Source organism: Aspergillus fijiensis, assembly GCF_003184825.1.
Source record: "Aspergillus fijiensis CBS 313.89 unplaced genomic scaffold BO72scaffold_128, whole genome shotgun sequence".
NCBI classification, from domain to species: domain Eukaryota; kingdom Fungi; phylum Ascomycota; class Eurotiomycetes; order Eurotiales; family Aspergillaceae; genus Aspergillus; species Aspergillus fijiensis.
In genome coordinates this window covers 1,244-27,132 of record NW_024469104.1, presented here as the reverse complement: position 1 = coordinate 27,132, position 25,889 = coordinate 1,244, and the positions used below count along the sequence as shown (strand labels likewise).

Here is a 25,889-nt window from a genome sequence, read left to right as displayed (position 1 = left end):
GTCGTCTTAACGGTTTGTACTCTGGGGTGGAGAGAGATCTGGTGCGGTGTGGTCCCATGTCCGCCACTGGACAATTCGATCATAGAGGAAGGTCTGGGTTGTCACAGTGGTTGTATGGATTGATACGGTGCAATGCTGGCTCTGGAATTAGTATAGGCCAGGATTATCTGAAATATCACCCGATTTCTTTTTTTGTCTATCTGTCTCTCAGCCTAAAAGTGGATCAAGCTTTAGCTTCTGTTCAAACTTATCTAATGACCATCTGCCCACACGGGACCCCAAGCTGGTGGATATTCTGACTATCAGTATGCTGTCTTAGTAGGAAAGCATAGTATGCTAAGCTATCTCAAAACGAAACCACGACCCGCACCCGACATAAGATTGAGGTTTTGACATAAACATCCCTCCCATCCCAGTTCCATGCAATCCTTCCCACCTCAAACGGACACCAGTTGACCCGGTTCTGATTCGCGCTAACATGACATTGATGCAATGCCCCCGCAGACTCGCATGCTCTTGACTTAAACTCCAAATTCAGCTGCATCGAATGAGATGCAACAGATTGTTCGATGCAGTAGACCACCGATGACATGATACGGAAGAAGTTCAGCGAACGTAGGCAAGTAAAGGTCGAGAGGGTGCTTTGAAGGGCTTAGGCAGAAACGCTGTTGTCTGTCCAGCGGACGTTGCCGTTAAGGTGACCGCTCATTACACCATGGCCATCGTAATCTTCGCTCTCATCGTCATCAGCCCCATCAAGGGACAGGATATGGAAGCGGTTGAGTACCGAGGTGGATTTCCCAGCCGAAGCATCTGGCACTCCGTGTCTCGGCCCGATGGGTACCTTACCCTGCGATTCCGCACACTCGTCTGGATAGAACCCAATTCTCGTACCCTTGTACGTGAAACGGGACATCATGCAGGATCGCGCAAACAGGGCATTGTGCACGGAGTTGGTGGATATGTAGGCATTGCCATTGTTGAATTTAACCGAGATTACGATTAGGTTGTGGATATGCTCCAGATCTTTCCGGATGACCCACTCGGTGACGTTCGGATGCACGTTGTAGAGAACTAGGTTTCTCGAGGCTCCATTGTAGATCTTGTTTCTGACATAGGGAGGGACGTAGAACTGCCGGTCGTTCCATAGCGTTTCGACCTAGCAAGATAAATGAGCCTCAGCCGGGGGGTGTCTCCGACCAACAGACTTGCACTTACGCGTTTGCCAGCCACCAACAGGCCGTGAGTGTTGCTATGCTGCAGAAAGGAGCGGGCCGCAGCCTCTTCCACAAACGAAACACTTGCAATCCGCTCACGAGCCCTCAGGTAGACATGAACCAGGGCACCACCACTCTTCACAGCGTCGACAACGTCTCTGTAAGTGACGCGGTCGGGCAGGTTGCGGATCATCACAGTGCGTTGATCAGTAGGGGTAGCCGCAGATGCCTCGCTCCTGGATGAATTGTCGTGGTCCTCTGCTTTTCCGTCGCTGGTGGGCGAGTCGACCGAGGTGGCATCATCGTGGTCGTCTTCAGATGCAGCATCTAGATCGGAGCTCTCATCTGAGCTTCTGCGACGCGGAACAATTTCACGCTTTGTATGCCCTCGCTGTGGGGACGCGGTACCTGCCGTGTGGCCTCCAATACCTGGAGGAGTCGACGGAGGGCCATAGATCAAGATCTGCACGAAATCAGTAGGTGAAAGCGCAGACCTGCATGCCGACATTTCTCACATCGAGAGTCTCCTGCGACAAGCCCCCTTCGAGAAGCGAGTTCTTCAACTTGGCTGGTTTATTCGAGGTTAGATTAGGATTGCGAAGCCCGCAGGACACCAGCAAGCAACGTACTGAACTGCTGCGACGCTTGGAGCTGGGAACAACAGCAACAGCCTGTTAGTCGGCGATGCTCTCATAAAGCTGAGGCTGGCTTGGTGGAATGCTTACCAGGCGCTTGTATTCGATTTCAGAGATGGTCACGGAGTTTGATTTGGACGAGAGGTTTCGGAGGGCTTGGATCTATACGGCAGCGTTCAGTCACTCGGCCAATGGAGCGATGTCCTGTACACACAGCATCAAATCTAGCGAGGCATAAGTTATGTACATTTAGTTCTGGACCATTGACGGAAAAGAGGCGCACCTTCCAGTAGGGGACTCCGAGTTCATTTTATTATCAGGAGAAACAAACGCCGACATCGTGGCTACAACGGACGCCTGTGTAGTGGGTGTGTTGCGTGCTGCGTTAGTCAAGACCAGCGATCAACGGTCCAGGTATTGATCATGACGGTAATGTAGGGGTGGGAGGAAGGATACAGAAAAGTGACTCACTCAAGAGCAAATGGAAAATGTTGGACAAGCTATGGAAAGGAGTGAAAGGGAATAGAGATAGTGTGAAGGAGGGGAAAGCAAGCAGGAGAGAAGGCAGTCTATCGGATATCGCAGCGCGCCACTTCACATGGGTTGGTGGTCTCGTTTGCGCAGGCGCAAACGACCAGCTCTTCGAGCCCACGCGGTTTCCATTCACCTCTTCGATGTCTCGAAACTGTCCATGGATTGACTACTAGTATCTACTACCTGAGATCGCTCTAGATTGGTTCAATGCCCATTCTCTATAATAGTGCTTGCTTTTCTGCAACATTGGAAGTGACGACCTCGGGATTAAAGGCAAGAAAAGCGATCAACTCGCACATGACCACGAATTTATCGATTATGAGGATGATGAGAGAGATGTAACTTATCTTCATTTGTCCTCGACATCAACAGCCAGCGCTTGTGTGACCAGTGGCTCCGGATGCCCCTTTCAAGCGGCAAATCGTGGCTGCGCCATGTTCGGTCAGAACCACTACAATGCCTTTGGGCCAAGTATTCCTTAAGGTGGCCGGGGTATCTTGCTAGACCCCTCTTAGACAACATTGTTCTTTTTCGTATCTATGGATTGCGGGATGGCACGGCCTCGACGCAAGGTGCAACTGATTTACTTTGCTGCTTTAGTCTACGCTTCATGTGTCTCGGTCGGGATAGAATTGATGCATGTATGCAGGTGCGTAGATAAAAAGGTAATCATATTGGAACTAAGTCCGTGGATTGGGTATCATTTTCATATCCACTACCCTTCGCATAGATTGTGTAGTATGGAAAATACCTCCTGGCATCACGCTTCCCCACACACCACGAGATACACAGGCACCGCTGCTGCTATATGGCTGGCATTAGGATGATCGCATTTCAGGACCGGTCAAAGCAGCGGGCTTCGGATTCCACCGCCTTTGCTGGTAGCAGGTGCATAGCGGAGACCACTTTTGTGCTTGCTGGGGACCATGCCTTTGCATAGTGTTCATGCTGGTGATTCGATGATTCTCTGCTTCGAAGACATCAACCTTGAATATCAAAGCGATCGCTTGCTTCGCTCAAACCACACTAGTGGCTTACTGTCATTGGCCCTTCATCCAATCTCGCCGGGAGCGGGATCAACTTCAATTTCCCCAGGCTCATCTTCTCGCTCAGCTGGTATCTCAGCTCCTACAGCTCCTAGGTTCGTATTTCGTCCACCCCCTACTACACCCCGTTGTCTTGCGCGCCTGATCTGGATGATGTTGATGGCAATCTGGGTCACAAATATCGCCAGGAAGATGCCTAATACCAAGGTCTGCGGGATGTACATCTCCGAGTCCCGACTTTGCCCCGGCTCCTGTCGAGAAGTCTCGGATGCACGAGTATTCCCAAAGGAAATGGAGACCGACATGGTAAACGGTGTGAACGACGTGAAGACCGCCGTCGATGGCGATAAGAATGATAGACCAGGACCTAGAATCAATGGCACAAGGGAGAAGATGAGCAGAGGGACGGCTAGTCATAAGGCAGAAGAGAAAGATGGGCGAGAACCGGCCAGCCTGATTAGTAGACCATTGTGAGTGACATAGAACATTATTCAGGTTTGGATGGCAAGCGCCTCTACCTACCATTCTCGAGACCTTGACTTTTTGACCCATCGTGCAACAACCTTCAACCGGTCTCTGACACTAGTCGTTGATAACAATGAATACTTGTCGTCTTCCCACAGAGGATAGACGCTAGCAAGCCACCAGGGGAACAGAGCGGGATCAGTGGGTGCATCGCCGTAGGCCATCAGGACGCGTGGATGAAGCCACGCGACTCCCTTACGACGTTGTTCGTCAATGAAGTCTAGAGCCAATTGGAATAGCTGCTGGGTCGGCAGGACTTCGATAGGGGTATCTGCAGGATCAGCACTTGCCGCCGGCGGCGCTTCCATTGTGACTGAGGTTTCCAATGACTCAAGTCGCTCTTCTTCAGTGATTGGCATATCTTCCACACGTTGTACCCTGCCAACATGATAGCCGTCAACCACCTCCGAGCTGCTTACTTTGAATCGGGAGACACCAGTGGCAATCACCAGACTTCTACCGTCTGGCAGAAGCTCATAGCGATCAATCATCAAGACTGTACCATATTGCATAAACTCAGCCCGTCCCAATCCTGGCTGAGGCCGACTGCCACGGTTGTACATGACCATGCCGAATTTCTTGCCCCTCGTCTCCATGACCCTCCGCATCATTATGCGATATCGAGGCTCAAAGATATGCAGGAAGGTAGGCATGGTAGGGAAAGACAGCGAGTTCACAAACAGGGGAAGCGTTTGTTCACCGTCAGCGGCGGCCGCGTCATCATCATCATCATCGGAAGTGCCATCTTTCCGCACCGCCAGCTGCTCCGGAAATAGCGTCTCCAGGATAGTCGAGATCCTCAGATTGCTGGGCTCTCTTCGGGAAGTTAAGGACAAGTTGAGCTTCCGGCGACAAACAGGGCAGAGATCACTGTGGTCCATCACCATAGTGACGCAGTCGCGACAGAACGTGTGACCACATGGCGTAGTCAACGGATCCAGTATAAGCGAGTAGCACACTTGACAGTCCAACTCGTTCCTGATCGCATTCTTGAGCTTCGTATATGAGCGCTGGGTTGAGCTGTCAGCAGCCGAGTCCCCGACCGAATAGTGTACCTCCGACGCATCATAATCGAACCGGCCCTCTTTGACTAGACGGTAGACGCCCTTCAGCAGATCGGCCCCGATATATTCACACTCCGTGGTCAGTTCCGGTGGTGGATCTCGGGAGATTTTCCACGCCACTGTAGACGCGCTTCCGCTGGAACCATCTCCGCGGTCGTCCGCCAGAGCCTCTTCGAAAACATCGGCCAGTCGACTCAGTAAGACGTCCGCTCCACAATCACCCAGGCAATGCTCTCCGGAACACGCATCTGCTTTCCCCCAGTAGCATAAGAATCCATGCTTCCGCTCCTCGTTCGCGGGATACGTGATACCCGTACGTTGATAGATCGGCGGGAGACATGACCGGCAGATCGAATTTCCGCATGGAAGCCGCAGCGGCGAGCGGAGGATCTTGGAACAACGTGCGCATTGTATGCTTTGGATCACCGCATGAGGCAGAACAGGAAATGCGGCGGCCACGCTCGCGGTTGCTGGTGACGGCTCGGGTCCCAGCGCATGTGACGCTGCGCTGCTCATGCCGCGGGAGTGATCATCGTCCGATCCGGAAGTGGCGTGTAGAGATGCCGACGCAGCGTCGGGATCTTCCATCGGAAAGTGCAGTAAGATGAATGGTTGGTGAAAGCGACGATAGTTTCTAGTGTGTGAAAGGTGTAATAGTTTGCTTGAAATGTAGCAAGAGCGACGGCAGAGGTTGAGGCCTCGAAGTAGAGAATGATTGTTTTTGTTCCAGGTGGGCGGAGAGCCGCGGGAATTAAGTTGGGTGGGTTATTTGGGTTATTTGGGTTAGCTCCCCCGCAGTTAATCGAGGGACCCGAACTTCTAATCAATGGCTCGACTAAACTCACCATTCTGTCCTGTCGGAGCCATTCTCGTCTCTATAGGGAGTGAACGTGGTACTTGCAAATCGACATTCTACGTCTTCAATTAGAATTTGGGTCTGTGCATCCGAGAGAACACCAAGTAGTTATCTACGGACATCAACGCTCGTGCTTGATGTATATACAGTACATACAGATGCCGGAGGAAGGAAAGAACATTCGTCGTGAACCATAAGTTGAGCAATGATATGACAAGAATGCTCCCCAGGCCCATCGCTAACAGACTGAGTCATTGACTATGCAGAGGGTCGAACTGCACCTACTTATGTAGGTGGAAAAAAGCAAAGTAACTGCCGGGGTAATCAGGGTAGAAAAGAGCAAAAATGAAAATGCTGGCATCCTTTCATTGCTCATGACTGAACCGTCCAACGCCGAGGCCAAAGCGATGAGGAGATTGGAAGAGATGGAATTGCTGCCGAGTACATGAAGGTAAGAGCAGACCTGAGGATTGCGCATAGCTGTTCCGACCCGCCTGATGAGGTTAAACCGTGCTATCGAAGGCGCGATTTCATATCACGCCCACGGAGACTCGTCATCCAGAAACTTGGGATGAGGTAGTATCTGAGTCGGTATCTGAATCATCTTCGGTAACGATGCGCCGCAGAACGCTTTTATCGAACAGATCAAGTGCGAAGCGGCGAGCGGGCAAGCGAAAATGATGGCTCTCGAGAATATTGAGAGTCTTGCGAAAGAGGTGAGGCTGGTAGAACCGGTCTGGTTGCTTCGATTTGATGCTATAAAGGTTTGGAGCGTAAGCTTCCGGGATCTGCATGGATGGTCCGGACAATGTTACTTACTTATTGAGATCATTCGCTGCTCTCTTCGATAGAACCGTGTTTCCCATATCTACTATAAGCTTCAAGATCTTCTGGTTGGCGGGATCCGGATCGAGAGTGGCCTCCTTGAACCTCTCTTGAGACGTGCGCTTGGCCTCACGGGTCCTAGAGTGCGACGGAAAGTCGACCTATAGTTGCCACTCATCAGTCATTGCACCTCTGTAGATCATCTAGAGTGGGTTCCTTACCAGGAAGAGCTTATAGAAGTCGGTGGGAAGACTGAGGCCCAGCGAGTTTCCCTTGTGGTCGAGAGCGGAATCCCAGCCGAAGTCTCTCAACACCTTGAGACCATGTCGACTACGTGAGATCAACCCTAGAACAAAGAAAGCCGTCCCTCTCATCGTGAGGACCTCCGCACTTTCTGCAATCTTCACAATATGCTGAACGATATCTGACTCCAGAAACGGCGCACCTAGTTCCATCGAGCCGACGTTACCCACGGCCCACAAACAGCCTTTGACCTTAAGAAGAGCCTCCGTGTCTTCTTCATCCAGCTGGAAATCGCGAATTGTCCAAGCAAACTCATTGAAATGACCGGAGTGCTCTAGAAGCTTGCATCCTTCAGCGGTTCGGGCGAGCTCTCTATAGAAATGGGGCGGCACTAGTCCAATGTCTTGAAGATCAACCAGATCTTCAGGGACAAAGCTACTCCTCCGTGGCTGGTCAACATAGGCACGCGAGAGGGCTGCTTCAACAAGGCCCACATAAGCATCGTTTCGACCCAAAAACCAATCATCCATTTCCTGGGTAATATAATCCAGCCCATCGAGATAATGGTAGCCCACTGAGGTGGACAAGAATCGTAGGAGCAATGGCGCCCCAATTTCACCTAAATGATCTAGCGATGGCCGGCACTTCACCACATATTCGAGATAGTGACGTTGGTTACATGCCTCCTCGAGGATTTTCACAGCCACTTGGCAAACAGACACGTCGGGATCGTAAAGCTGGGTAACGAGAAGCTTGACCACCCAGTCCGCATTGTTACCAGCAGATGCTAGAGCGGGGAGAGAAACATTTCCAACAGCGTACTTTCGTAGGAGTCGAGTCGCGAAGATGCGAATCTCCTTGGAACTAGTGGTTAGGGCTTTGGACAGAATGACCCTAAGGTGACTTTCCTGGGTGTAGTCCATATTCCCAAGAAGAGTCTGAATCAGGTCGTCCCGATCTCGAAGCTCAACGATATGGTAGAACATATTCAGCATATGCCATCGTTCCATCATAGCCAACCCGTTCGCGTCACTACTCAACGTTCCCAGTATAGCAAAGTACCCTCCGCTCAACGTGCTAGCCATCTGTTCTTTGGAGAACAGGGGAGCAGACGATGTGAGACCACTCATGCGATCGACTTGGGCAAGACACTCAGCGACTTGCCTCAAAAATTTGTTCTCGGCCAGGTATTTCGTGCCTTCCGGAAGTTGTACGAGTGTGCGCATTAGTGCACACCCTGTACGAACATAACGCTGGTTTGGCTTCGTGTTTGGTAGCATGGAGAATCTGTACTTGAAAGGTCGATAGAATCCGATCAGTCGCTTCATGAACTTCGAGCCTTTGATAGCTTCTTCCAGACGCTTGGGGTTGGTCAAAGGCCCCTCGACAATGCGGTGAATCAGGTCCCACTTCCATTTCAGGTAGTTGACGGTGTTCAAAACATGCGTCTCCAGGATGGCGTTGCGGAACTGCGTCTCATCCATAGAAGGGCTCAACTTCTCCTTGCCTTGGTCAACAGTGAGGAGAGAAGCGGAAATGTCCACTTCGACATTGTAACGTCCCGCGCCGTTTGGGAAGCTGCGAGCCAATGTTCTATTGATGCTGTCTATTTGATATATTGTCGAAGTAGAGATGTCATGATTTTCGACATCAAATTTGATGGCAGCTGGCAGGAGGTGGGGCAGAACTTGGAGCTTCGCACTGATATGTTGAGGCAATGAATGATGCGCTAGTTTCAATACCTCGGTGAGGAGTAGAGTGGCTTTGCGCCTGAGTGACAGGTCTGTCTCGTCCTCGATGAGATCCGAAAGTGCCTAAATTTGTATCAGCATCGGTTGTAGTTTCAAGTGAATGACCTTAAGAACCTTCGACAACCCGGCCTCGACAAGGGTGGCAAGAATCAATGTTGAGAAATGCGCCGTCAAATCGAATCGACTACCATCATCGTTATAGAATGCTTGAACATGTTTCGTGTCCGATTCTGTTCTGAGGTTGGCCACCCGCCCATAAGTTGTGAGCCTTCGTCCAGCCAGGAAAGATGATGACCATGATGGTGGCTTGATTCTTAATGCGTCAAACAGAAGTTCCATGATCAAATCTCTTGCCTGCGGGTCCGGGTAATGTAATGAGTCGAGTAGCGATTGCAAAGGTTTGGCTCCGTTTCTTGCGAGTATAATCAAGCCCGGCCATGTCTTGAGCATTGCCGAGATAGCTCTAGCTGAAGACTTCAAGCGCCCATTGCGGACCGAGTCCGACAAGGAGTCAGTAAACGGTGCAAGAACTGCCTCTAGCTCACAACCTCCTCGTAGATGCTTCCTGCTGTGGGGGGTATCGAGAACATGGAGGAAACTCGCTACGAGACTTTCTGAGGCGCCAAACGTTCCTTCTGCTAAGGCGTCATGAAGGGTAGCGAATCCCCCAGAATATGCTATCAATTCGGGATCCTTCACCAGAATCTCAGCTAGAGTCATGATAGAGATGTTCCGAAGACGATCCTCGTAGTGCTCTGCGACGGAGACAATGGTCCTGACTACGGCGCGCGAAATCTCTCGCACACCGTCCTTGACGTCCAAGAAGGCCCTGACGAACTTCAAAGCTTGCTCCCGCTCAATGCTCGCCTTGCTTTCCTTGACTAGGGACAGAATTACCAGCTCATCTGTATGGAACGATCGAATAATCTGGAGGGACTTCCGGTCCGCGATAGCGTAGCGTGTCAATCTGTATCCAGCCGCCACCGCTTCTTTATTGTCGCTGAGAAGCATGATTTGCACGCGCAAACCAAACACAGACCACTCGAGGTCGTACTTTAAGGTCGGGTGTCGCTTAAACAGCTCCACAAGACTGTTTGCACGTTCAACGTAATAATCCGGGGGCATGCCTTCAATTTCCAAGGCCTGTAGTGTTTCTGCAAGGACATATGTGGGTGACTCCATTTCCGCCTCGCCCTCTTGAATCTGGGCTTCCTCGATCGTTGGGTTGTTGCGAGTAGGTGAACGCATGGAGCTGCTTTGAAAGAGGGTCGACAGGCGACTTCGAGGTGGGGTAGACGGCGCCTGCGCACGTAGCATCTCCTCCTCGAGTTCATGATGCAGCTCTGCAAGCTTGCGGTTCGATGAGCTCAGCTCCGACTCAACTCTTAATCTCTGGTCTTTCGTATGTTTCGGATTCTTCGCGAGTAGCGCTTCCAGCATGTTCTCGGTTCCCGTCTTGATTTTCATCTCCTTCGCGATCTTGTCTCGAATCACAGCCTGTCGCTCCTCGGAAGTGGGCATATCATCCTGGTCGATAAAGCTGCTCGGTCGACGATTCAGCGCTCCGTCCGGACGGGGTGTAGTGCTCCGCGATGACTTCATGCTCTTCAATTCAGAGCTAAAGCTTCCAGGGGCTCCGACCGAGGTGGTCAACGAGCCTCCCCGGACGCCAATGGTCGCACTGCCTCCAGATTCAGAGCGAGCATTTCTCCCGGGTCTCGTGGCGGGCTCGGCCCAGCTACCGTCCGCGGAGCCATCCTCCAGACTAGAGTATGAAGGTCCATCACCCAGGGCACGATGCTGGACTGATGTCGCGGAGAATCCTGAGTTATATCCGGACGCCATAGAGCTCCATCTAGCCGCGTGATGGGAGTGACTATCACCTGTCGCGACTTAAATAAGGAATGAAGCGCTGCATTGAGTTTGCAGAGAGTCCACGAGCGCTACCGAGACAGCCAGATATCGAGGGTAAAGAAGGAGGAAAGGCTCTGGTAACGGTCCACTGGGGCTGACGGCGGGCACTTTAGAAGGGAGGGGAGGAGAGGGGAGACGGGTTCGCGGCGGTCACGCTGGGGAGGCTAGGGCGGCGACGATTGGAGTGTCAGGAGCGGTTTATGAGACCCTGGTTATGTAGCACAAAGCAACGGATGATAGACTTAAGATACTAGTCCCAGAAAACAAGTTGTCTGCTTCATTGACCGGGGTTTCTCTCAAATCCGACTGTTGGTGGTTTCAGCCTGGATTCATCCATGGCTTGGCCAGCGCCCGTTGGCTGACTAACCCAGCCTTATCGCCTCAGGCCAACACCTCCCGTAACTACCGGGCCTTCAACAACACGCAGAGATGAGTTCGTACTGAATGAGGGGTGTTCGGTTTGTTCTTCTTGCTTTCTTTTATTCTTCTCTTCTTTTCTTTCTGTTATTTTGTCTTTGGTTCCAGATCCATGACACCACTACAACCATAATTTGTACCATCTTGTAAAACTCGCACATTTTGGTGAACCACCGGTTTATAATCTATGGCGAAAGCATACTCATGAGACATCATGTTTGACTACCTAGTTCGTTCCAAGAAGATATGTACATATAGTTGAATCCCGTAGGATTACAAAGACCAAAAAAATAGAAAAATAAGTTGAGAGAAAGAAGAAGTTGTTACATCGACGCAACATCATAGTACATGAAAAGAGAGATCGGGGGAATTAGTATATTCCAAGATGCTGTGGGACAAACTCCGGATATGCAAGACCTAACGGGAATGTACGCTTGGTGGTACAAAAATGGCTGATGGGCTGATAAGGATCGTGATAATAGCCGGTGTAACCATCATATAACTATGGTTCCCACGACTTCTTCCGCGGCACATCGGCGGTATCGTGTGGTACTTGGACCAGTGTGCTATCACTGCTGTTGTCCATTTTGGCCAAGGTTCCTTTACTTTCAGCAAACTTCGACGTCATGTTGCTGGCGGCAAGACGCTTGTTCTTGCGCCTACGCCAGGCGATGACAGCGATATAGATCAAAAACATTGCCCCACAGATGATACCATAAGCGAGTGGCGACGCGGGTGGTATATCGGGGTTTTTCGTGGCCGCATAATGGAAGCCAATTCCTCCATTGATAATTCCAAGGGCTGCGAGAAAGCGGCCAAGGTACCGATGCGAGACTCCATAAAGTGACGACGTGCCAGTCTTGCGGAAATGCAGGTGTTGCATGATTCCCAGAATCGGCTGTATAATCACCACTCCGCCAACGGCCACATATCCAATAACTGGATGATAGCCACCGAGCTCTTGGAGGTCCTTTGAAACAGAAACCCCGACCCCAAACCCGGCCAGAGCCAAAAGCACGGCAAAGGCCTGCAAAGGGGCATGAATCCATGCCACGGTGCGGCGCGATGGAACGATGTATAGGAGGAGCGCAAAATTAGGAAATAGGAGAACGAAGGCAACGGAGGTCATTACGCCGTGCGCAATTCGCTTTTTGTGAAGAATGGTATCGCTGACCTGCTGCGGGTTGGAGTAGGGCGAAGGATGGGATGAAAGGCGCAATGGAACATAGTACGGACTGGAGAAATTGCTACCGGCATTTTTTTCCAAGTCCAATGTAAAAGACCCATGCCAGTCGTGTTGGTACAGCATCTCCGAAACATTGGTAGACGCCAGTGGAGGCCCATAAGTCAATGCCCAAGACCACGAGCTGGACTTTCCAACAGCGCTCTTGCCGTTGGCCAAAGTCGTGCAATTGTCGCAGCGAATATTCGCTGTCATGATTCCGTCGTATATACCAGATCCCTCCTCGAGGTACGCCTGAATACTAGAATCGTACAGAGGTTGGACATGACCGGTTGCTCTCCTCGTAGAGAGCGTGACGTTATTGTCTGGTGCAGAGTAGATGATGAAGAGGTTTCCATCTGTCATTTGCGATCCTTGGCCCAATGCGAACCATTTGACGCCAGGCGGGGCTCTGAGCCGGAGATAGATAGGGCCTGACCCTGTGGACGATGTGTTCTGAGGTACGTCAATGCTGTAGGACACATCTTCATAGTCATAGGACCTCTGATCGTGATGGATAACCCTGCTGAAACATGTGCGTGCTGAGAAGCTGCGAGTCAGCCGGAAAGTAAGTATTGCACATAGAAGAAAGCCTTACCAAGACCCAGCGCACTCGCGGCAGCAATAAGGAAAGAAGACGGTTTCATAATGACGGTAATGACGACGGAACCAGGCCGTCTACAGATTGGATATCAAGGGAAGGCGGCAGAAGTATTCTAGCGTAAATGTGGTCGAAAAGAATGAAGGCAGCACGAATCCAATTCGTTCGGTATAATAGTTATAATCGAATACAAATAATGGTTTAGAGCGTTTTTGAGGTCAAGGAGTGTTGCTGCTGGAGATCTCGAAGAATAGGCGTGGTTTGCTCTTGGTGACGGAAGAGTTTTGAGTATGTTAGGGCTGGGATCTTTGCTGCTGGGATCTTGGTGTTCGGAAGTATATTGAGGCAAAAAGCATCACTGCACAAGAATGTCTGTCAGCAACGACCGACAACCAAATGGGATTTCTACTACTGCTCCATGACATGACGAGAGAGCAGAGCATGGTCCGCGCGATATTCTCGCGTTGAGCATAGCGAGAGAATGAAAGCAGTGATGACGGGAATAGAGAGAGATCTGGAATGGAACAGATCCTCGAACAAGAGGACAAGAGGAGTAGTCATACTTGAAGGACTCGGATAATAGAATCGCATATAGTTGTCATAAGCCACATAGCGTTGCCACAAATGCCATGCGACAGATCCGTCTGCATGACAATCTCAACGAGTTGAAGGATGACGATCACACACTACCATGCGGGCGAACACCACTTCAGATGGCCGGATAAAAACTGACCAGGAAAGGAGAGACTTGCAATTCAAGGGAGTGACAATCGGGACTACTCATTTACTCAGATCGAGCAACGATAGAAAGCAAAATCGAGCCCACGAAAGGAGAGAAGATCGTCAATCAGAATGGGAGATTGTCAGATAGATATGCCCGGCAAGCGGGTACCTTTAGTTTTTTCCAGATTGACAATCATGGCGAAAATCCTCGGGCTTTTTCAGATTTAAGTTCCCCGGGGCTGCCACGCCTCTTTGGGACCTGGGTATCTTGCCTGGTACGTATTCCTACGTAGTGTGGGCATTTTTTTGGGCGTGGAATGGCCACATGGTCTGTGCTTCATGGGTTTGTCTGGATACAGGATGAGAGAGGTCACTGCAATGCCTGGAATCATACTAGCAGGTATTGGCGAATCCAAGGTAGCTTATTGTCTTCAACACTCTTTGAAATTAGACTCCTCCTTCCTAGGCAGTAGTAGACGGTCTTAGCCCTGTCTAGGTCATCTAGGTCATCTAGTAGGTCATAATCCTGGGAAAACTGTACGGAGTATTCGGGCTGGGCATTATTTTGATTTATTTTTATTATGATTAATATTATTATTCAATTGTGCAGCATCCATGATTTTCAACTGTCGGGATGGGGCATACCAGATACCTACTAAAGGGACCATTGGGTCGGAGAACGGCAGGTGATCAATCAGACCGCAGGATTGTGGGCGGGACTCAATTGGACCTTTTTTTGTTCTCCAATTGACTCTTCCTCTCTCTCTCCCATTTCCGTGTACCGGTACGTGTTTCCCTTTCCTCCGCCGGCACCGTCTTTTCCACCTCCTTTCCCGACTACGGAGTACTTCTGCACTGGTACTACCTCCGTTCTGAGGCATTAACACGTTCTTTCGCATCCTTTCCCAGCAGTGGCTGACCAGCTCGTTCTAGACTTCACATAAAGTCCTTGACAGCTTCCATTATGTCTTATGGCCCGACCAACAGGTTGCTCGTTGCTTTGGATGGAAAGGGCCGGCAAACGGTTACGTCCCGTATATCCATTCCATGTGGAGAAGTGAAGAACTGGATTCAATTCAGTACTAGTAAACTTCAGGTTCCCTTCCACCCTCTCCCACCCCCCACCTCCCTGGGGGACGCCTCTCTCCTCCCCTCTTTCTAGTCTCCAGACCTAAATCCTTCTCCCCGGGATCAACATGGCTTTCCCCTAAACCATCGTGTCATTCCTTTCCGCCACTTACTTCAACCAAAACTGAGTTCTTACCTACGCACTAGTTCAGAAAGCTGGGAGCCCAGAGACGCAGAGAGACGTCCGGCTTGCTCCGCTTATTGTTCCTGGCGCCAATCATGGACCCTGTTCGTCCTGAAAAGCTGGGTGGCTACCTGCTCGTCTTACTCGGATGGTTCAGTCCTGAAGTGCCGTCACTGCCAATCAGCATCGGCCTCCCGTAGCTAAGACCAAGTTATCGGATCTCGGGAACAAGTCGTATTTTCACCGATCCAGGGCGGTTCTTCTCGCCGCGGGCTCCTCCTCTACGCACAGCAAATCGCAGCAAGTGGTGGGCCACCGGAAGCTCGGAACCAATGATGGGAAAGGAGGAAACCTTTTTTCTTTCTCTTTCGTTTACCCAAGTCCATACTGGCCTTTTCCACGGTCACGGTCGACGGAACTCGAATTGTTGCAAGCTTTCAAGACGGTGGTTTTGCCGTTCCTGACATAGGGGAGTAGTCAGCCGACGCAACCTTGGGTGGTAAACAGTTAGGCTTTTACCCGTGCGATTCCTTTTCGCATCGCAAAAGGGGGTTCGTTCGTCCATTGCCCATGCGAAAGGAGAACGACAAACTTTATTTATGCGCTCCTAATGCTGTGCTACCCTTACATTATACTAAGTACAAGACACCAGGTCTCGCATTCTCTTTTTCTATCCTTCGATCGAAAGTCGGTAGCTTGACGTTTGAGGGTGAAGGCAGGTCATGTACAGTACTGTACGACTATGCACGTCAACACTCACTCATACAGAATGACATTGTCCAGTCCGGAGTAAGTATCTCGCTAGACCACAGCATGATGTACACATGTGGGAATCAGATTATGCGTAGCCCTTGTTTCAGGAAAAAGCAAGACCACTTAGCTGCGGAGTCCGGCGTGCAGCCCCTTTGTTTTGGAATCCTGAGCCTGTCATCGCTTTGATTAAGTGGTCTCGCTTGGAAAGCATCAATCCAATGACAGAGAGGTCTTCCATCATAGCATCATCAATCATCAATCCACGTCCCAGTCAGTTGTTATTCTTAGCCAGCCTCCTCCCCAAAGAGGAAAGAAAGAAAAACAAAAACAAAAACAAAAAAAGAGAGGGGGGAAGAGAGAACCTGAAGGGGACGGGATGCTCCATAAAAATTCTGCCATGCAAATTGGCACTGCAGCCACTGCTAGTTTACGGAGCGCTAGCGCAGCAGGCCAGCAGCCCATGTGATAGAAACTCACTAGACTCGACCGACGACATCATCTGCTGGTGACTAAAAATACTGTCATTGCATTCTTTTGAGGCTTGAAGGGTGTGGAAGCTGTGGTTTCGAAGTTCTGTTCTTTTTCTCTCTCTTGCCAGTAGTAATTTTTGCCGTCACATTGACTGGTCTTTTCTGGGCATTGGGCTGGGCAGAGGACTGTTCACTCTCTCCCTCTCCTTCCAGCCGATTCCGACCTCTTGGAGATGACTTCGATTCAAAGCTGGTTTGCCTCTACCAGTCACATCTGCCATCAAACACGGCTGAGCTTGCAAATCCTTCCGCTCCTTTCCCGTCCCCTTCGTTTGTCCCGCGTCATGCTACCATGCTACCAAAATCCTCGTAACCTCGTATCATTCTTAAAGTTCTCAATTATCAGCATACTCCACTTATGGGTGGCGTAGGGGACGGAGAGGGAGGGGATGCGGAAGGCAGACAGATACTTTATCCTGCGCTTGGATCTTTTGTGGAATGTCAGAAAAGGACCCCCCCAAGTACCAAATGTCCAGTCCTACTACCACTACAACTAAGTCTTTTGGTGAATTGACCATCGGAGGTGAGTGCCCGGGGGTCAGTCAGCATGGAAGTTGAATGAATATGGGCAAATGTCAATCGGTTTGAAGCGGGTTGAGCTGCAATATATTGTTTCTATGCAGGGGTGCAAGTAAGCCATTTTGTTTGTGTACTCCGTAGAGCATACCACAATACTAGCATCATTAGACTTTGACATTGAACATTGAACATATTAGGCGATCCATGAGACTGGAATAGAGGACCTCCTGCCAGATGTGGCCTGACACCGGCCCTCGGTATACATTTCTTGACCCGTCCTTCGTCGACGGTACCTCGAACAAGTCAATCGTCCGGAGTGCTCCCATACTTCTAACTAGATCAGCATCATCAACTCCCCTATTACCTCCATGAAAACAAAGACATAATAAATGTCAAGAATCAAACAGATGACAGACGGCCACTCGGAGCGTCCGTTCACCCTAATCAGCTTACTGCCGTTTAGGCCTACCGTACTAAGGCGCCACAATGCCAGCAATAACCTTAAGAAGCATGTCGGAGAATTCATCCCCATGCCCACTCCCCCTCCCCCCATGTCCATTGGCACTTTGACACGCTATTGCCATGTGAATATCAAATCATGCGCAGTCGATTGATTAATCGACTAGTCGAGGTACGGTACGACCCGACAGCCTCCTTTGCTAGCAGCCTAGCAATCAAGTAACTACGGAGGGGTTCGAGCTGCTAATCCAGATACTGATAGACTAGCTTTGCCTGGAAGAAGCAGCAAATCCAGCTCTCAGCTTAGCCTAAATCGCCAGTGGCCCAGTGGGACCTGCACTCACTCTCCACCACAGCCATGAAACGACGAAGCGTACCTATGCGAATTGCCTGAAGGGGATAAAGCTCAGCCGATCAAATAGATTGCACCCCCCCCCAGAAAATAAACCCCGTGCGCAAGCGAACCCCTGGACCGACCTGACTTGTGTGGAAGAGCAATGCATCATTGACGACGTTCAATAATACTCGAAAAGCACCTCGACATCCGCCATTAGATATTATTAAGGTCAAACAAACAAAATCACTTATGCGCTAGTGCACAAACGCACATACACATACACATACACATACCCACCACATGGTCTCGAGAAAAATTGCCACCCCACTCAGTTGTGATGGTTATACTACATTATTCTCTGTTTCCAGGAATACGCTAACAACAATGTTACCCAACTACGGTACAAGAGCAGGAGCCCCCTTTGGCACTCTTCTCACTCTCCGCTTCCCTACGGAGCTCCGTACTTCTCTTATGGTTGGGTCCTTTCCGGGCCCCCCGCGGCGCGCGGATGTTTCCAAACGCGCTACCCGACGTCCCGCCAAGTTCCAGTGGCTTGCCCTTTTCTTAAGTGGGCTGATTTTTGACTTATCATTTCGTGATTTGGGGGAAAAGCTGTCATGTTTTCTCATTTTGATACAGTTTTCCCGGGGGGCAAAGCGGGTTTCTAATTTTAGGAATTCCCGGGGGTGGTCTTTTCCAGGATCGTCTTCATCATTTCGTTGCCCAGCTTGACGGCTTCGGGGAATCGCGGGGCGAAGTACTGCTGGATACGTTCGAAGCGATCGCGGTAGGACTGGAAATCACCGAAAGAGACACAGTCGGACCACGCCTATCAGAAATGGTCACATAATGTCAGTGGGATATTCTGGAACGAACGCTCGACAGGGGGGCTCGACAAACAGCGCATATACGGCCGAGGGGAGAGAACGAGAAAGAGCGACAGGGATTGGCAGATGCAAAACTTGCATAAGCCCCCGCGGACAGATGCTGGCCCCACGGAGATCCGGGTCGGTCGAGAGGGAGGGGGGAAGGGAGGAAGTGGAACAGGTCCAAAAGTCTAGTTACTTACCCGCGCTGCGAAAGTGAATTCTAAGTCGTCGGACCGGAACGTCTTGTCATCGATGGCGGTGTCGAGAGCCTCCTCGAGGAGCTCGGGGCTGCGAAACAGGTACTCTGTGACACCTAGCCAGAGACGGAAGAGCTATTTGGATTGTGAAGACACGAAAGTGTGAGTGAGACTGAAGGAGGGGATGAGGGCAATATACTAGACCTCCGCGTGCGCACGCGGCGGGCAGATACCCGGGGAGGACAGGGGTTCTTACAGGTGTTGAGCAGATCATATGGTCATAAGGCACGATTCCGAGTTTGGACCAGCAGTCGACGATGGCAAGCAAACTGAGGTGATTGTTGGGCGGCGTCTTCTCGCGCGGACCATTCGACAAGGAGAAGCGATCGAGCACCTCGTCCTTCAGCAGCAGCTCTTGACTCTCGGTCCCCGCCTTGAAAACGGCCTCGCCCGCCGCCTTGACGCGCTGTTTGAGCTCTTCGCGACGGCCCTCGATCATGAGCTTGTAGAGTTCGGTCACCGATTCGGCATACTGGCGGATCTGCTTCTTCGCCGCCGGGTTGAGAATGGCCAGGCCCGCATACACGTGCCATTTGTTGGAGTAGATGCGCAGGGTGATGTTGATCTTGACGTTCTCGATGCCTCCAACCCAGCGGGAGAATTCCCAGGGGAACTGATTGTTTGCTTGCCAAGCCGTACCCATGCTCAGAAAGGCGGCGTGTGTAACCGCCTGCGTGTCGGCGGTGATCCGGTCATGCATCTCTCCCGTTAGATAGACGTATTCGGAGCCGAAGCATGATAGGACTTCTTCGACGAATCTGAGGCTCTCATCGGACGCACGGTGTTGGATCAGGACCTATAGGAAGCAAGGTATGTTACTAGGGGGTGTACCGGCCACATTGCGATGATCCTTGTCACCATCATTGAAAGGTATCAATCAATCAATCACGCAAGCATACCAGTGGTTGGCCCTTGGGGTTGACCTTGGGCCCATGGAGCGAATGGCAGGATACAATTTCTACATCCGGGGGAAGATGCTTATCGAATGCAGCAAGCTCCGGGGCCTTGCAGGACGTTTGACCTCCAACGATTGCGCCGAGCTTGGTGGCTTTCCAGGCGTCAGACAACGTTTGTCGAGTAACAGTAGAAAAGGGAGCAATGCTGGGGCGCGGCGGTTCGGCTTCAAAGACATACATGGGCCATACTCAGCGACTACCTTGTCAATGACACCAGCCTCTACACTGTAAATGATGTAATCGCTAATCCTAGAAACCAGGTGTCCATTCGGGTATACGGTAACACCTTGCTTTCTCAAGATGAGTTTATGGACAGCACTGGCTGCGAGTAATCAAAGACGTACTTGAGATTCAAATTCATTTTTCAAGTCCTCATACAAATCGAGTTTGTCACATGCATTAATCCTTTATTGGGGAAGATATCTAGTTAGTACAACTGATGTTGTTTGCTATCGAATGATCAAAAAGTATACACAAAATTAATAACCTGGAAGCAAGGACAGTCAGCGCGAGATCCAACAGCGAATGGCTATGGAAAGAAGCATGATTGTGTTGCGAATTTCAGACAAAGAAATATAGGTAGCTGAGATGTTACATCATTGACGACCCAGTGCGTAGCAGAGATATCAGAATGATATAAACGCCGGACACCGAGCCATACTCGAGCCAAATGCACTCAAGTCATCATTCAAAGTGGGAGTGGGTTGAAAGGTATCTGGAAGATAAATAGAAGAGAGTGGTGGCTTACCTAGTAAGAGAAAACGCTGAGGGTATCTTATCGAGACGGCAACGGAAAGAAAAGAATCTTCGCGTGTATTACCTCCATCCTGCGGCACTGAGGCGCTGGGCATACATTTTGCCCATATCACCCATTCCGATAATGCCAATACTGGCAGTCTCCTTGGTGAAGCCCATGATGGCGGTGCCTGGAGCGAAGATGAGAGACGTCGAATAAGTGACAATCAGCTCATTAGACTCCCAGCGCAGATGGCCACGGAGTCGCACCAATTGTTTTGGCTTGAATGTTCACAAAGGAGGAGAAAGAGTAAGCCCGTTGAAACCCACGGGGAGAATTTTAAATAGTGCCGGCATCTTCAACTTTCGGGCCGACTAGAAGGCCGAGGCGCCGCCAATCAACGGCTGTCAAAAAAGCCTTGATTGCTCGAGGCCTCAGGCAGGCGCTCGCTTGAGCACGGCCTAAGATTGATCTGCAGCCAATCAGAGCCGGGGTGTGGATAGGGCACACACCGGCCGGGTTTTTTTCCTCTATCCCAACTTCACTTCGAGCGGGCGCGTTCGACTTCGACTTCCTTTTTTCCTTTCTTCTGTCCCATATTCCATCCCACAACCGACAAAAATGGCTCCCAAGAAGACCACCCCTGCCGCCAAGGAGAACGTCACTCTCGGCCCTCTGGCCGGTGATGGTACGAACTGATTCCCAGCAGTAAAGAAATTCATTTCGCGCAAAGTCAGATGCTAATGTGAACATTGGGGGGTTTCAGGCAAGCTCGTCTTCGGCGTTGCCCGCATCTTCGCCTCTTTCAACGATACCTTCGTTCACGTCACCGATCTTTCGTGAGTCTCTCCGTGCTCGTTTCGCAAACCTCTGGAAACCATCTCTCGAACCCGGTGCGCTTGTGATCAGGCTGGCTACGAAGAGTCGTGGCAAGGCAAACCGAGACAGATTGATGGGGAACCAAAATTGAAGAACATCTACGGGAACAGCGCAAAAGACAAATACTAACAACTCATTCTACTACAGCGGCCGTGAAACCATCTGCCGTGTTACCGGTGGTATGAAGGTCAAGGCTGACCGTGACGAGTCCTCCCCCTACGCCGCCATGTTGGCCGCCCAGGACGTCGCCGCCCGCTGCAAGGAGCTCGGCATCAACGCCCTCCACATCAAGATCCGTGCCACCGGTGGTAACGGTACCAAGACCCCCGGTCCCGGTGCTCAGTCCGCCCTCCGCGCCCTTGCCCGTTCCGGCATGCGCATCGGCCGCATCGAGGACGTCACCCCCACCCCCTCCGACTCCACTCGTCGCAAGGGTGGTCGCCGTGGTCGTCGTCTGTAAGCATGTGCGAGTCTCGGTCTTCTCCAAACTGGTGCAGAGGCTTCTTTCGCACGTGTCTGGGGGGCTTGTTGCTCGGTGCTGCTTGCCGGCTGTGGATGGAATAAACGCGAAGAACGGCTTTTTGCGCCTGGTCTTCAATTTATTACATACCCAAAAGTGTGTTTAGCGGTTCTGGAATTTCACATCTTAGCTAGTCTGGTGTCATCTCGACGGTTGCTCTGGTCAATATAAGTGGAACCTTGGACTGCACTCTTTTTTCCCATCACACGTAAAAATAAATGTAATCATGCTTCGGGCAGCAAAGAAGCCAGACATCTTGCCATCTGCTTTCGATGCCATGATCTCAGGATGTAGATATTCTCGCGAAATATTTAAGGCTGGTCGGCCCACCCAGCCGCTAAGATAAGCCCAAACTTATCGATCAGTCAGCGTATCGCGAAGCTTCCAACTTGATCGGCGCATATTCCAAGTCTTGCCCCTCTCTATCAAATGCAACAGCACAGTAACACGTCAACTTCTACCTAATCAGACTTCAACAACAGGAATTAGCCGAAAGCAATATACTGGTTCGGCCTGCCAGTTTTCGCTCTAGCTCAAACTTGACGTCAATCCGCGGGGGCGCGACGACCCCTCCCAAAAACATCACTTCTCTACAGCCCACTAGCTTGCACCCATTTCACCCCTCCCACCTAATACAATCAACAAAACCTCCTACAGTCCTCTCCAACATCCTAGATGATCTCCCTCAACCGAACCGCTTACCAAAACCTCTGACCGCCAAAGAAAAAAAGAAGAAGAAACCACTACCCAACGCCACAAAAGAAAATGACCACCCCATCCCCCACCATCCTCCTCCCCCACCTGCCCCCCAAGACCCTCGTCGGCATCGACCTGATCACCTTCACCTCGACCGCCAACTTCCACGGCATCCGCGACTTACCTGCGGGGTGGCACTTCCTCTACACCGGCACGACCGAAAGTCTCTCCCTGCGGAGCGGAAGCTGGTTCTACGTTGGGGATTTGGGCAGCGCTGCCGCCGCCGCCGATACGAATCCCGGCGCACTCGTCTCCCTCCACCCATCGACTCAACGGCAGCAGCAAGAATATGGCCAAGACATCATAGTCTGGAAATGGGACACGGAGAGTGAAACGCTCGCACCGTTGAGCGCCGCTAGCGACGCGGATCGGCAGGAGGCGATGCGGCAGAAGGCGAATCTGGGGGCGGTTTATCGGCGGGGCGGGTTGTTTCGGTACCGGAGTCGGGTGACGGAGGCGATGTTGGCGATGCAGTCACAAAAGCAGCAGCAGCAGCAGCAGCGGGGAGTGCGGTTTGAAGATGATGAGGTAGAAGGGGAGGAAGAGGAGGAGGAGGAGGAGCAGGAGGGGAGGAGGGATTGGCGAGGTTTGACGGATAGGATTACGGAGGGGTTGCTGGATCGGATTGTTGGGGTTCCTGTTGTGGATGTCGATGGGAGGGCTCGGTGGATGGTTACCTCGGCGAGTACCGCGCTGAGGGATAGTGATGCTATTCCTGGGTTGACCGTGGAGGCAGAGGAAGGGGGGGAGCAGAGGTTGGATGAGGGGGCGATCGAGAGGGTGACCGGGGAGAAGGAACGGGAGTTCTCGTTTGTCCCGGTGGATCTGAAGCGGACGTGGAGGGAGGGTGCGATTGGGAGGGAGAGGACTGAGGCCGCCCAGGATCGTTCGTGGGCCTTGGGGGACTTGATTGATAGGGTTTCATCGGGTTCAGGGGCCACGGATGCTGAGAGGGAGAGGGCCGGGGCAGGCCAGCTGTTGGGCGAGCTGCAATTCTCTTTCTTGATGATCCTGACTTTGATGAATTACTCGTGTCTGCAGCAGTGGAAGCGTTTGCTGGAGCTGATCCTCACTTGTCGGAGTGCGATCCGTGAGCGGGAGGCGTTCATGAGTGATCTGCTGCGCTTGCTCTTGCTGCAGCTGCGCCGTTGTGACGATGTAGAGGGGGGTTTGTTTGACCTTGATGGAGAAGAAGGCGGTGCGTTCTTGCGGAAGCTACTAATGAAGTTCCGGAAGTCGCTATATGAGGTTCTCGAAGAGACAGACTCCCAGGTGAAGACGGAGTTCGAAAAGCTCGAGGCTTTCGTCAAAGAGGAATACGATTGGGAGCTCAATCGTGACGTGATTCTTCGACGAGGTATGGTACAACTGGAGGATGGTGAGCAGGTCGAGCTGGAGGTGGCGGGTGACAATGAAGAAGAGGAGCTTGGAGAATACGCGCCTATGGTTGTGGACCTTGGAGAGGGCACTGGAATGGACGATAGCGATTCCAGTGAGAACCTGAATTAGCAGCTGGAGCTGTTGGTTGGATTTTGGCCAATGTCACATGTAAATCCATGTAAATTCAGTGGATAGCATGTATACATCAACCACGGGATATGTATGTGATAATGAATAGACTACACGAGATTATGAAACAGGTACTTGAATCGAACGATGGTGAGTTACGATAATACTAAAACAGGTCTATGGCCCTCACATATATATAAAAAACGAAGCAGTCAGAGTCATAAAACATTGGAAATTCGTCTCTAGGATCTAGCTCTATATCAGAAGCAGAACACAGCACTACTATGTACAGTCCACCACCCTTAAGGCACGCAGCCCAACCCCGCCTCCACACAGACCCCCACGTGGCAATCCTTCTCTGCATGACCAACATTCCAGGACCTTGCCATAACCAAAGTTCTCGGCCTAGTTCTCAATCTCATCTTCAATGACAAAGCCCCACTTGTGGTTTTCCTGGCCATCCTTGCCATACATGATGGCCTCCAGCCACGACTTGATCTGAGCGGCGTAGCCTGCACGCTCAGCGCCGGCAGTCAGCAGGTCGATGTCGACGTTGCCGTTGCGAATGAGCTTGACAGGGGTGATGAAGAACTAGTCGCAATGTTAGTAACTTTTTCTTTCGCCCAATCCACAATCCAAATCACTACCAGGAGGAAAACTTACCGCAGTACCAGAGACGAAAGACTCGACGATGCGCCCCTCCTTCCAGGCCTCCTCGATGTCGGCAATCGTGAACTCCCTCTCCACGACCTCGACGGGAGCAAGGTTGCCGCAGGGTTGAGCGAAGTGTGTCCGAGCCAGCTCCAGAACACTACGACGGGTGACACCAGGCAGGATCAACTGGCTGTCCAGAGGCGCAGTGATCAACTCCAATTTGCCCGTCTCCTTGTTGTCCCACACGACGAAGAAGTTACTGGCACCGGCCTCGGTGACCTTGCGGTCCTCTCCGAACAGCCAGAGCACCTGGTCGAATCCGAGGGCCTGCGCCCGGCCGTGCGCGGCCAGGGACGGTCCATAGTTGGCGCCCAGCTTAGCATATCCGAAGCCACCGGGCCAGGCACGGATCGTGTCGGGCTGGGAGGCAAGGAGCTTCAGACCGTGGGGGGCACCCTCCTCTTGCTTCTTCTTCGACGGGTCAGGCCAGGGGACCGCGATGATGAACAGGAGTGCTTCCTTGGGGGTTTGTACGCCCAGCTGGGTGCCGTTTCCAATCACCGTGGGACGGAGGTAGAGGAAGCGACCGGGTTGATCCTTGGGGAGCCAGCCTGCAGCAAGAGAGAACGACCTCGGTGTCAGCTGGGGTGTCATGCATGAAATGATCGTCGGTCAGGGGATACGGGCGGGGAGATTCATACGTGGTCCATCGATCTGCATCAATTTCGCGATGAGGTGCTTCAACTCCTCGAATCTGAAACCAGGGAGGGAGGCCCTCTTGGAGCTCCCGTCCAAGCGCTCTCCATTGAGATCGGGTCGGAACAAGCGCAACTTGCCATCCTGGCCGCGATATACTTTCATGCCCTCGAAGCATTCGGTGGCGTAGTGCAGGCACGAAGCGGTGGGAGGGATGCTCAGGTTGGCGAAGGGCTTCACTTCAGGCGTATCCCAGCCATTGCTCGCCGTCCACCGGACAGTAACCATATGATCGGTGCAGTGGGAATGGCTCAATTCCTCCGGCGATCCAGGGAGGGGCACATCGCGGAGATTGGTCGAACGAGTCACCTTGATGTACGAGGCATCAAGCTCGGCGAGAGTAGGCGCAGCAGAACCCATGATCACTTCACTTAAGTTTTCGGTCGGAAAGGGTAATATGCGGAGATATCTGGAAGCAACGCTCTGGGGGAGGAGGGAGATATGCCCAATTGATACTTGAGAGATTATCCCGCAGAAAGATGGTGAGTCACCACAGAGATAACTTTGGAAGTGAACCAGCGGGAACGGAGTTCGGGGACGCGACTCGAACGGGCTACAGCTTGGGCCAAGATCC

The 25,889-nt window shown here is 51.6% G+C and overlaps 10 protein-coding genes across 10 annotated transcripts; 3 read left to right on the top strand and 7 right to left on the bottom strand.

The window, feature by feature from the left end:
- Positions 1 to 271: 271 nt before the first annotated feature.
- On the bottom strand, positions 272 to 2,235 carry BO72DRAFT_454155 (RNA-binding protein). Its single transcript, XM_040946160.1, has 7 exons — positions 2,136 to 2,235; positions 2,067 to 2,076; positions 1,943 to 2,015; positions 1,847 to 1,868; positions 1,733 to 1,785; positions 1,219 to 1,680; positions 272 to 1,159 (listed from the first exon to the last, which is right to left on the bottom strand). The coding sequence occupies exons 2-7, from the start codon at positions 2,069 to 2,071 to the stop codon at positions 653 to 655; spliced, it is 1,122 nt and encodes a 373-aa protein (XP_040794902.1). The 5' UTR covers positions 2,072 to 2,076; positions 2,136 to 2,235; the 3' UTR covers positions 272 to 652.
- A 1,202-nt stretch (positions 2,236 to 3,437) lies between these two features.
- On the bottom strand, positions 3,438 to 5,537 carry BO72DRAFT_393321 (putative ATP-dependent protease (CrgA); the record flags this gene model as incomplete). The annotated part of the gene is made up of 3 exons (XM_040941937.1): positions 3,438 to 3,799; positions 3,840 to 3,841; positions 3,955 to 5,537. 3 exons carry the CDS (start codon positions 5,535 to 5,537, stop codon positions 3,438 to 3,440), a joined length of 1,947 nt encoding a protein of 648 aa, XP_040794901.1.
- Positions 5,538 to 5,997: 460 nt separating this feature from the next.
- Positions 5,998 to 10,912, bottom strand: BO72DRAFT_533140 (putative cytosolic regulator Pianissimo). Its single transcript, XM_040950484.1, has 4 exons — positions 8,811 to 10,912; positions 6,924 to 8,759; positions 6,697 to 6,863; positions 5,998 to 6,633 (listed from the first exon to the last, which is right to left on the bottom strand). The coding sequence occupies exons 1-4, from the start codon at positions 10,539 to 10,541 to the stop codon at positions 6,432 to 6,434; spliced, it is 3,936 nt and encodes a 1,311-aa protein (XP_040794900.1). The 5' UTR covers positions 10,542 to 10,912; the 3' UTR covers positions 5,998 to 6,431.
- Positions 10,913 to 11,353: 441 nt separating this feature from the next.
- Positions 11,354 to 13,077, bottom strand: BO72DRAFT_40242 (cytochrome and DOMON domain-containing protein). Its single transcript, XM_040942211.1, has 2 exons — positions 12,848 to 13,077; positions 11,354 to 12,791 (listed from the first exon to the last, which is right to left on the bottom strand). Exons 1-2 carry the CDS (start codon positions 12,894 to 12,896, stop codon positions 11,530 to 11,532), a joined length of 1,311 nt encoding a protein of 436 aa, XP_040794899.1. The 5' UTR covers positions 12,897 to 13,077; the 3' UTR covers positions 11,354 to 11,529.
- A 1,196-nt stretch (positions 13,078 to 14,273) lies between these two features.
- BO72DRAFT_40231 (uncharacterized protein) lies at positions 14,274 to 15,210 on the top strand. Its single transcript, XM_040942205.1, has 3 exons — positions 14,274 to 14,357; positions 14,507 to 14,669; positions 14,849 to 15,210. The coding sequence occupies exons 2-3, from the start codon at positions 14,538 to 14,540 to the stop codon at positions 15,023 to 15,025; spliced, it is 309 nt and encodes a 102-aa protein (XP_040794898.1). The 5' UTR covers positions 14,274 to 14,357; positions 14,507 to 14,537; the 3' UTR covers positions 15,026 to 15,210.
- A 589-nt stretch (positions 15,211 to 15,799) lies between these two features.
- Positions 15,800 to 16,094, bottom strand: BO72DRAFT_40229 (uncharacterized protein). The gene has a single exon (XM_040942202.1). It carries the CDS (start codon positions 16,038 to 16,040, stop codon positions 15,834 to 15,836), a length of 207 nt encoding a protein of 68 aa, XP_040794897.1. The 5' UTR covers positions 16,041 to 16,094; the 3' UTR covers positions 15,800 to 15,833.
- Positions 16,095 to 17,656: 1,562 nt separating this feature from the next.
- On the bottom strand, positions 17,657 to 20,430 carry BO72DRAFT_533138 (prephenate dehydrogenase (NADP(+))). The gene is made up of 7 exons (XM_040950483.1): positions 20,326 to 20,430; positions 19,850 to 19,910; positions 19,684 to 19,795; positions 19,449 to 19,597; positions 18,746 to 19,345; positions 18,493 to 18,624; positions 17,657 to 18,252 (listed from the first exon to the last, which is right to left on the bottom strand). The coding sequence occupies exons 1-7, from the start codon at positions 20,418 to 20,420 to the stop codon at positions 18,094 to 18,096; spliced, it is 1,308 nt and encodes a 435-aa protein (XP_040794896.1). The 5' UTR covers positions 20,421 to 20,430; the 3' UTR covers positions 17,657 to 18,093.
- A 432-nt stretch (positions 20,431 to 20,862) lies between these two features.
- Positions 20,863 to 21,580, top strand: BO72DRAFT_443139 (40S ribosomal protein uS11; the record flags this gene model as incomplete). Its single annotated transcript, XM_040943547.1, has 3 exons — positions 20,863 to 20,929; positions 21,008 to 21,080; positions 21,268 to 21,580. The coding sequence occupies 3 exons, from the start codon at positions 20,863 to 20,865 to the stop codon at positions 21,578 to 21,580; spliced, it is 453 nt and encodes a 150-aa protein (XP_040794895.1).
- Positions 21,581 to 22,405: 825 nt separating this feature from the next.
- On the top strand, positions 22,406 to 24,038 carry BO72DRAFT_443135 (AAR2 splicing factor family protein; the record flags this gene model as incomplete). Its single annotated transcript, XM_040943546.1, has 2 exons — positions 22,406 to 22,903; positions 22,946 to 24,038. The coding sequence occupies 2 exons, from the start codon at positions 22,406 to 22,408 to the stop codon at positions 23,903 to 23,905; spliced, it is 1,458 nt and encodes a 485-aa protein (XP_040794894.1). The 3' UTR covers positions 23,906 to 24,038.
- A 272-nt stretch (positions 24,039 to 24,310) lies between these two features.
- Positions 24,311 to 25,675, bottom strand: BO72DRAFT_393308 (branched-chain amino acid aminotransferase, cytosolic; the record flags this gene model as incomplete). Its single annotated transcript, XM_040941936.1, has 3 exons — positions 24,311 to 24,496; positions 24,569 to 25,170; positions 25,261 to 25,675. 3 exons carry the CDS (start codon positions 25,673 to 25,675, stop codon positions 24,311 to 24,313), a joined length of 1,203 nt encoding a protein of 400 aa, XP_040794893.1.
- Between the last annotated feature and the right edge of the window lie 214 nt (positions 25,676 to 25,889).

Bases quoted from the DNA above. Each gene is read 5' to 3' on its own strand.
- BO72DRAFT_40231 (XM_040942205.1), top strand. From the start codon at position 14,538: ATGTCTTATGGCCCGACCAACAGGTTGCTCGTTGCTTTGGATGGAAAG. The intron at 14,670-14,848 runs GTTCCCTTCCAC...CCTACGCACTAG, and splicing joins TCAGTACTAGTAAACTTCAG to TTCAGAAAGCTGGGAGCCCA.
- BO72DRAFT_40229 (XM_040942202.1), bottom strand. From the start codon at position 16,040: ATGGGCTGCTGGCCTGCTGCGCTAGCGCTCCGTAAACTAGCAGTGGCT.
- BO72DRAFT_40242 (XM_040942211.1), bottom strand. From the start codon at position 12,896: ATGAAACCGTCTTCTTTCCTTATTGCTGCCGCGAGTGCGCTGGGTCTT. The intron at 12,792-12,847 runs GTAAGGCTTTCT...GCAGCTTCTCAG, and splicing joins CGCGAGTGCGCTGGGTCTTG to CACGCACATGTTTCAGCAGG.
- BO72DRAFT_533140 (XM_040950484.1), bottom strand. From the start codon at position 10,541: ATGGCGTCCGGATATAACTCAGGATTCTCCGCGACATCAGTCCAGCAT. The intron at 8,760-8,810 runs GTTCTTAAGGTC...ATACAAATTTAG, and splicing joins TCGAGGCCGGGTTGTCGAAG to GCACTTTCGGATCTCATCGA. The intron at 6,634-6,696 runs GTAAGTAACATT...AAACCTTTATAG, and splicing joins GCAGCGAATGATCTCAATAA to CATCAAATCGAAGCAACCAG.
- BO72DRAFT_454155 (XM_040946160.1), bottom strand. The intron at 1,869-1,942 runs GTAAGCATTCCA...TGTTGTTCCCAG, and splicing joins AAATCGAATACAAGCGCCTG to CTCCAAGCGTCGCAGCAGTT. The intron at 1,681-1,732 runs GTGAGAAATGTC...GATTTCGTGCAG, and splicing joins TGTCGCAGGAGACTCTCGAT to ATCTTGATCTATGGCCCTCC.
- BO72DRAFT_533138 (XM_040950483.1), bottom strand. From the start codon at position 20,420: ATGGGCTTCACCAAGGAGACTGCCAGTATTGGCATTATCGGAATGGGT. The intron at 19,598-19,683 runs GTATGTCTTTGA...ACGCCTGGAAAG, and splicing joins AGTCGCTGAGTATGGCCCAT to CCACCAAGCTCGGCGCAATC. The intron at 19,346-19,448 runs GTATGCTTGCGT...TGCTTCCTATAG, and splicing joins ACCCCAAGGGCCAACCACTG to GTCCTGATCCAACACCGTGC.